This window comes from Sander lucioperca, chromosome 16, assembly GCF_008315115.2.
Source record: "Sander lucioperca isolate FBNREF2018 chromosome 16, SLUC_FBN_1.2, whole genome shotgun sequence".
Classification (NCBI taxonomy): domain Eukaryota; kingdom Metazoa; phylum Chordata; class Actinopteri; order Perciformes; family Percidae; genus Sander; species Sander lucioperca.
In genome coordinates, this window is record NC_050188.1 from 2225064 (window position 1) to 2233736 (window position 8673).

The window sequence follows — 8673 nt, forward strand, 5'->3', positions numbered from 1 at the left end:
AAATTCGTTTGTTGGGTAGATTTCATTTAAAATTTTAAAGTTGACCTCTTTCACCTTTGGAAGAAGAAGAAATGAGATATAACTTTTCCTTATTTTCTTAACCTCTCCATCACCAAATTCTTTCAACATATATTTTCTTTTTACTGGATTGGGATAATATTCCTTTAACAGGATATTTCTAATAACTTTGTTGGAACATTTATAGTCAGTATAAAACTAGGTTTGTACCATAGGTTTAAACAAGGTTTTCCTAAAAGCTAACCACAGTTCTTGAGTCATATGACACAAATCACATGATTCACAAATAAAACCCACCTCTCGTGTCTGATTGGAGTTCACGCTTCCGCGCCACAGTGTGATTGGTTAACTTGCGGTTAGCTAGTTATTTAATGCGTTCTGGACAGCTGTGTAGGTTGTATAGTCATGTGCTTTTTGTTGTTGCGTTTAGTCTGACTGCTTTATCTCCTGGATTTCTGATTTCACGGTAGAAACAATGCGTTTGTACATTGCAGCTGTTCTTCTGTGGGCTGTCATAGGTAAGGGACGACATTTAATTTGCCACATCGTGTTTCCAAAGCAGCTAGCTGTTAACGTTAGTGTTATGACTGTCTTTTCACGCTCGCCATTGTTCAGGTTGCTAAAAAAATACTTTCAGAAATACGTACTTTACAGCAGTGGTAAATACATATATACACGTATCTAAATTCTAATGAAAGCGTCTGCGTCTGTCTCATATATGCTGATGAATAAAGAGAATGCCATGCCAAACTTCAGGCAAAAATCTGTTAATTTAGAGTTGACTTGCTTATCAAGGTAGCCGCATGCAACCTTAAATATGGCGTATGATATCGGACGAAGCTATAGAACCTTATCTTTGTTTCTATACATGCTACATTTTATTGACTAAACTATAACTATTTGTCATAAGCCCTTCTGTTACATCGTCATTCCTTCAGTGGTCCCCTAGCTAAATACATTGTGAGGGATTGTGGACAGTAAAGGTCTGAAAGCTCTTATGTTTAAGTACAAATAAATGGAACGCAGTGAGTAAATTTTACTGCAAAATGACTCATTAAAGACGTCAATACGTTGTCTTCTATTAAAAATACATCATTTACTAAATTACCACATTTTCTTGGCGATATTTGCTTTGACTCTTTGTAAGTGATAATAAGGACATGTCAGAGCAATGAAATGCCCCAGACAGCTTGTAATATTCCCAGTGACATTTATTAGGTTTGTCCTTGTGTTTGAGAAGTAAATGGACAAGGTCAGAAACCAAATACTGAAGAGTTTTTTGTAAAGCACCTTTTAACACTTATGTTTGTTTTCAGCTACAGAGGGAAAAGCAGTCCCTTCCCTTCCAAATTTTGGGAACAGCTATCATGTCAAAGGTAAGCAGTACAACATCAGATTACACATTAAGGCCTCATTTCCCTCAGAATTTAGCCTAATCACAGTACTGTTTTACATTTCTATTGCAGGAGTGATTTCTCTGCCGTATGCTGAGATCAAGGAGCCTTTTGAGGCCTGGTTAGACCTAGCGGCAAAGTCCAGCCGAATAGACTATTACCATGGTAAGAAACCTTTTGACCCGTGGCTGTTTCGCCTAAACCTGACTCTGTATTTTCCCTGCTCTGCTGAATTAATGATGTGAAACTGAGAACCTGTTGTGGCAGACCAGTGTGACCAGAGAAGTAAAAAAGAATGAATAAGCACTTTTGGGGAGCTTTCTGTTGACTCGTGTTACATACTCATATGACTTTATGCCTGTTCTTTTCTGTCTCGTTTAAGCTCATTTTGTAAGTTGTGTATTTTGTATCCGTACCATCCCAAGGAGGTACAATGTCAGAATTTAAATTTCTCAATTATACACAATGGGTTTATCTCCTTGTACAACTATGTATGTAACTGTATTTATTATATAACATAACATCTTAACCAGAGGTGGATAGAACAACTAAAACATTACACAGTAGGTGCTCTGATGAAAACATTAACTTAACATGCAAACATGTGGACAATTAAACATTATTAGTTCTGTAACTTTTGAGTGAAATAAACACATACACTTGCAGGTTGGGACATATTTATAAAATAAATCAATGGGAGATAGATAGATAGATAGATAGATAGATAGATAGATAGATAGATAGATATATGGGAAGGGTGGCACTTTGTAAAGGTAAAACAAATATTGGGTGTAAAATAAAGCTGTTACTTGTAAGTAAAGTATTGTATGGCTACATGTAATTTCACACTGAGATTTCAGAAGCTAATGTCTTAGTTTCAATATCTCACATTGATCATCAACAGGCCAGGTGTCAACCTACCAGTTGGGGTCAGAGCAGCAGTGGGGTGTTGCCTATCAAATCACTCCTGAGACCACAGAGACAGAGCAGAATGTGATGAAGTGTTTCCAGGTCAACGGAACAAAGGATGAAGCAGTCACATCACAGGCGTCGTTGCCTGATGTGCAGGGCTTCCAGGTCTGTGATTGGAAAAACGCTTTGTACAGTATTGGAACACCAAACCATAGTTTTAAGATGGATTTGTGTAACAATAGTCTTATCACCATAATCCACTAAGTCTTTGCTGACCTTTTTAGCAGTTTTCACTGCATGGCACCAGGTCAGATCCTGCAGTTTTAATTACTGAATTAAAAACTGCTAAATATCCCGGTTGCAATGTATTCTGTGACCCACTTAAGTGTAGACTGAACCTGAGTAGACAGATTTTAAGTGTAACTGTTTGCTACTTTTTTGCATTTGTTGTCTTGCATTTCAACCATCACAGAATCTAGTGTTACACTCCCTGATGTGCAGACTTGAATTCCTGTAAAAAGGCTGCAGGTCTTCCCGAGATTCTGTTACTCTTACCCAGTTATTTACACTTAATGAGTGATATTTTAGTTGAGGGCTTGGGAAAACCGGGTTATATGAAAAAACAGAACAATTGCCGTTATGCACTTTACAAAAAGACGCAATAGTGTTTATTGGAAATGTGTACCGCTCTTCTCCACCATGGACTTTTTTCAGATTTAATCTAAGATTAAATAAACACTGTATGCTCACAAGTCAAATGTTGATTCCCCTCCTACAGTTCCTGAGGTTGGAGTACTATGGAGGTTCCCTGTGTGAAGTTTGGCAGAATGTGACCACTGTGGGTTTAAAGAAGAACACCTACACACTGTGGGTGACCCATTTAGAAAGAGGTGCAGATGGCAAGGAAGAGCCTTCCACTCCGCTCCATTATGAGATGATGGGTTACAACACGCTGCTGGGCTCACATTATGACAAATACTATGTGGACTACAAAGAGTTCAGCACCCACGTGGACCCTAAAGTCTTTTCGCTGCCTGAAGGTTTGTACTCTCCTGTAGGTGCACACATCAAGATGTTTTTAGAAAGATTTAAAGAAAAGAGAGAACTTTCTTTTCCTACAGGTATGAGCTGTGGTGGATTTCCTGGTCCAGGAGTGGAGCACCACTTGTTGGCCAATCCAATGAAAGAGCTCATCCACACCTCGGCATCAGGCCACTCACAGCACATCTTCAACCATTTTAAGGACAAGTTCCAGCGTCAGTACAGCGATGAAAGAGAACATGAGAAAAGGGGGCACGCTTTTGTTCATAACCTTCGGTGAGAGGAACATTAAATACTGATAAGTTGTGACACTGCAGCATTACCAATTCAATCTTTTCTTAAAGGACATAATGGCAGTCCAGCACAGATACACTCACCTAAAGGATTATTAGGAACACACTACTAATACCGTGTTTTACTCTTTCGCCTTCAGAACTGCCTTAATTCTTCGTAACATTGATTCAACAAGGTGCTGGAAGCATTCTTTAGAAATGTTGGCCCATATTGATAGGATAGCACCTTGCAGTTGATGGATATTTGTGGGATGCACATTCAGGGCACAAAGCTCCCGTTACACCACATCCCAAAGATGTTCTATTGGGTTGAGATCTGGTGACTGTGGGGGCCATTTTAGTACAGTGAACTCATTGACATGTTCAAGAAACCAATTTGAAATGATTCGAGCTTTGTGACATGGTGCATTATCCTGCTGGAAGTAGCCATCAGAGGATGGGTACATGGTGGTCATAAAAGGATGGACATGGTCAGAAACAATGCTCAGGTAGGCTGTGGCATTTAAACGATGCCCAATTGGTACTAAGGGGCCTAAAGTGTGCCAAGAAAACATTCCCCACACCATTACACCACCACCAGCCTGCCCAGTGGTAACAAGGCATGACGTATCCATGTTCTCATTCTGTTTACGCCAAATTCTGACTCTACCATCTGAATGTCTCAACAGAAATCGAGACTCATCAGACCAGGCAACATTTTTCCAGTCTTCAACTGTCCAATTTTGGTGTGTTCGTGCAAATTGTAGCCTCATTTTCCTATTTTTAGTGGAGATGAGTGGTACCCGGTGGGGTCTTCTACTGGTGTAGCCCAGCCGCCTCAAGGTTGTGCATGTTGTGGCTTCACAAATGCTTTGCTGCTTACCTCGGTTGTAACGAGTGGTTATTTGAGATCAAAGTTGATCTATCAGCTTGAATCACTCGGCCCATTCTCCTCTGACCTCTAGCATCAACAAGGCATCTCGCCCACAGGACTGCTGCATACTGGATGTTTTTCCTTTTACAGACCGTTCTTTGTAAACCCTAGAAATGGTTGTGCGTGAAAATCCCATTAACTGAGCAGATTGTGAAATACTCAGAACAGCCTGTCTGGCACCAACAACTTAGATCACCTTTCTTTCCCATTCTGACATTGTTTGGAGTTCAGGAGATTGTCTAGACCTGGACCACACCCATAAATGCATTGAAGCAGCTGCCATGTGATTGGTTGATTAGATAATTACATTAATGAGAAATGTAACCGGTGTTCCTAATAATCCTTTAGGTGAGTGCATGTGAAGTTTTAATTGAAGGGTTTCTGATGACTGTTTTCTTATTACTCTAGGTATGTCCACTCCAAGAACAGAGCAGGGCTGTCCTTCTCTCTGGCTCTCAACTCTCTTTCAGATCGCACCATGTCGGAGCTGGCCACCATGAGGGGAAGGAAACAAGGAAAGACTCCAAACAGAGGACTCCCCTTCTTCTCAAAGCTTTACGAAGGAGTGAACGTACCTGAGTCACTTGACTGGAGGCTTCAAGGTACCTATATACAATCTAAAATGTTAGCCAAAGATGCATCTCCCTGGCAGGACATCCTAGTGTTTAGCTCAACTCTGCTCCTGCAGGTGCTGTGACCCCAGTGAAGGACCAGGCCATCTGCGGTTCCTGCTGGAGCTTTGCCACCACTGGAGCAGTAGAGGGCGCTCTCTTCCTAAAGGTGAAAATGATAAATAGCAGCCACTGGCCACATTTTCTACTGGGGGCTACTTCCTTGTGTTCTTTAAAACCCACAGATGTTCAGCATGGCGGCTCATTTGTTCATCTTTTGGTATACTTGCATTGCAGTTATGTTTGGTGTTAATCTATTATTGGCACCATTCTAAATATTTAAGATGCAGCTTGAATGATACTTTGGCTGTAGGGGAGTGGATTATTTATGCAGAAAAATACAGCGCCCATGTCTGGGTTAAATGTGACATTTGGAGTCTGTATTCAGTCATTTTGGTGAAATTTTTCTGCATATATCTGCATCTGATTCTCTTTATTTAAGGTGCAGCTCTTTTGTCTCATGTGAGTAAAAACATGTCCTCTCCTTCAGAGGAGGCGAGGTTCCAAAGGACAATTCGTCGTGCCACTTTCATTCACGTTAAATAGACTTAGTGTGCAAAAAAGAAATAAAAGTGAGTGAATGTCAGCTTCGCAAGGATGAGCTCAAAGGCATTCCTTTAACGTGTTGCCAAGCAACTTCGATCCAAACATTGGATGGTTTAATGGCACCCCATTGATGTGACAATTCTTTCACTCTCTCACTCACACACACTCTTGATTTTGTCTCTTGCTTTGGGCCAGTTGCTGTTTAATTGCTAGGCCAATAATGGAGCTTTCTAAGGAGGTAGTTAACCCACTGCAGGAAAAATGGAAGAAAAAAAACATTTGGGAGGTGGGTTGTTAATAAAACACAAATGGTTTTGAATTTAGAAGGGCCTTACAGAGTCACTAAGAAGTGTTTCTGGGCAGAGGGTAATGTGTTGGTGCTGTGCTATGTAATAACAGAAAAGGAGGGGTATTATGAACTGCTGAAAGCAAGTTTATAATTGGATTTTCTTTTCCTTTTTGAATGAAAGGAAATGGAGCAAATCAAGAAATCCCACCATTTAACATTCAACCTTAATATGTTTTACTAAAGTGTGAGGGGGAAGATTTGTTAGCTTCTCTGTGGAGGAGTACTCCACTATTTATTTCAGTGTTCAACAGTTCGTCTTTGGGGCCTTTGCCATCACGCAGCAGCAGGAAGTGACCTACAGCACGGCACCCCCTGTCCCCACAGGCAGGTTCATAAACAGAGCCGCTTCCCAGGGGCCAATTTTGAATGTACTTCTTCGTGATCTCACAGCGCCTGCCTAGCAACCTGTAGATAACAGCTGGTGTACAAATGTTCGTTATAAACTTCATTGTTGTGTCTCAAACCATCTGTTTTGTGTGCTTGTATTGTACTTCAGAGAATGTGATTCATGCAGAGCAGGACAGGGTAGTAATCTGTGTGCGGAGTGTGATCATGTTTTGTTCTTTTTGTTTTCCCCTCCCCCAGACGGGCTCCCTGCAGGTTCTGTCTCAGCAGATGCTGGTGGACTGTTCCTGGGGTTTCGGCAACAACGGCTGTGATGGAGGGGAGGAGTGGAGAGCATACGAGTGGATCATGAAACACGGAGGCATCGAGACAACAGAAACTTACGGAGCCTATATTGGAATGGTGAGATGATTGAGAGATGTGAAGGCAGAATCTGTTGAAGTAGAATAACCTGTAAAGTCAAAATCGAATAGCACTGCATTGAGACCATTATGATTTTTTTTTTTAAAAAGAATAGCAGGTGACTGTGAAGGTGTTTCATTTTGGTTGACAAAATAAAACACCCTCACATGTGGTCCTCTATATTTGAGGTGAATGGTGCATTTTACCCACATGTCATTTTGGAAGTCTTTCTCTTGGATTAACTAGGGGATATTTGCCAAAATAAATCCTGAAAAGGAACCTTTGAGCTCATTTGACAGCTTTACTGAGGCAGCGAAGCTCAGTTGGACATTTCTTTTAAAACTGAGATCCTATGAAACATGATTCCATTCGTCTGCACCCAATTACGTCCAAGGGAAATATATTAAGGGGCCCCAAGAAATGTTCTGACCAGTACAATGTGCCTCTGTGAATATTGCAATTGCAATATCAGTTACTGTAACATCTTTCCTACATGGGACCCGTGTACGACCGGGATGCAGAATTGTTTGCAGCCCTGCTGCACTACAGGGTTCAGTATTAAATGTTCGGTCTCCCTCTCTCAACAGAATGGATTTTGCCACGTGAACACATCCCAGCTTACTGCACATATCCAGAGCTACACCAACGTGACATCAGGAGATGCAGAGGCCCTTAAGCTGGCGCTCTTTAAAAACGGGCCGACGGCTGTCAGTATCGATGCTTCACATCGATCATTTGTTTTCTACAGCCACGGCGTCTACTATGAACCGGCTTGTGGTAAGTTTACTTCTCACTCACACGTTTTACAGCAACAACGGGCTTTCTCGCAATATAAATCAGGAATCCTTCTTGGGGTTTTTTTCTTTATAGGTAATACCACTGGTGATTTGGACCATGCCGTGCTCGCAGTGGGATACGGCACCCTGAATGGGGAGCCATACTGGTTGGTAAAGAACTCATGGTCCACCTACTGGGGCAATGATGGCTACATCCTCATGTCTATGAAGGATAACAACTGTGGAGTCACCACTGATGCCACATATGTTACACTGGCATAGATGTGCCCATTTTCTGCTGTGTATAACCAAATGTTAATACCACTATGTGAGTGCCTGAGAATGAATGATGCCAAATGCTCGATGTGTTAAGATGTGGTTATTAAATCAAACTGAGATACTTGGTGATAATAATGTGTTACATTTTGCTGTTGAATGGTGTCAGAGTGAAGTAAGATGCTGCACAACTCGCACACGGAACGAGCCCACTTTTTTTAAACCTGTTTTATTGCTGGTGGCACATAGCTGCAGTGCCTTCATTTCAGTTGTACAAAATGTAATTGTGACATGTTTTGTTGTCCTTTATAATTTGTTGCATTCAAATGCACTGGACAGGAATCAATGCAATAAAAAATTGGAAAGTTTTCTATTTGCTGGCTTCAGTGACATCTCAGATTCATGCAGTGGTGTTAGATTGTATGAATTCAAAGCATACTGGCCTCAAATATCTTGCTATAGGAATAGTTTTTTCCTGAGTAACAATTTTTTTTTTTTTTTTTTGTATCACAAATCCATATAGACAATAACAACCCTTAAAGGTCCAATGTGTAGGAATTTCTCCCATCTAGCGTTGAGATCATATATCGCAATCAACTCTCTCGCGCCACACAGTTCAAAGTAGATATTACAGCTACGGTAGCCTTCACGTTTTTTTTTTTCTGATGACGCTGGTCTCTTGCTCTTTTCAATATCCTTTTTCTGGGTGAAGAAGACTCCTGTTCCTGAAATTTGGA

At 41.0% G+C, this 8673-nt stretch overlaps 1 protein-coding gene across 1 annotated transcript; it reads left to right on the top strand.

Moving 5' to 3' along the window:
- The first annotated feature begins 327 nt into the window (after positions 1-327).
- zgc:110239 (uncharacterized protein LOC550326 homolog) lies at positions 328-8307 on the top strand. The gene is made up of 11 exons (XM_035993144.1): positions 328-536; positions 1335-1394; positions 1485-1577; positions 2317-2489; positions 3103-3364; positions 3446-3641; positions 4980-5173; positions 5260-5351; positions 6723-6884; positions 7472-7661; positions 7755-8307. Exons 1-11 carry the CDS (start codon positions 494-496, stop codon positions 7940-7942), a joined length of 1653 nt encoding a protein of 550 aa, XP_035849037.1. The 5' UTR covers positions 328-493; the 3' UTR covers positions 7943-8307.
- Positions 8308-8673: the final 366 nt, after the last annotated feature.

Bases quoted from the DNA above. Each gene is read 5' to 3' on its own strand.
- zgc:110239 (XM_035993144.1), top strand. From the start codon at position 494: ATGCGTTTGTACATTGCAGCTGTTCTTCTGTGGGCTGTCATAG. The intron at 5,174-5,259 runs GTACCTATATAC...CTGCTCCTGCAG, and splicing joins ACTTGACTGGAGGCTTCAAG to GTGCTGTGACCCCAGTGAAG. The intron at 5,352-6,722 runs GTGAAAATGATA...CCCCTCCCCCAG, and splicing joins AGGGCGCTCTCTTCCTAAAG to ACGGGCTCCCTGCAGGTTCT.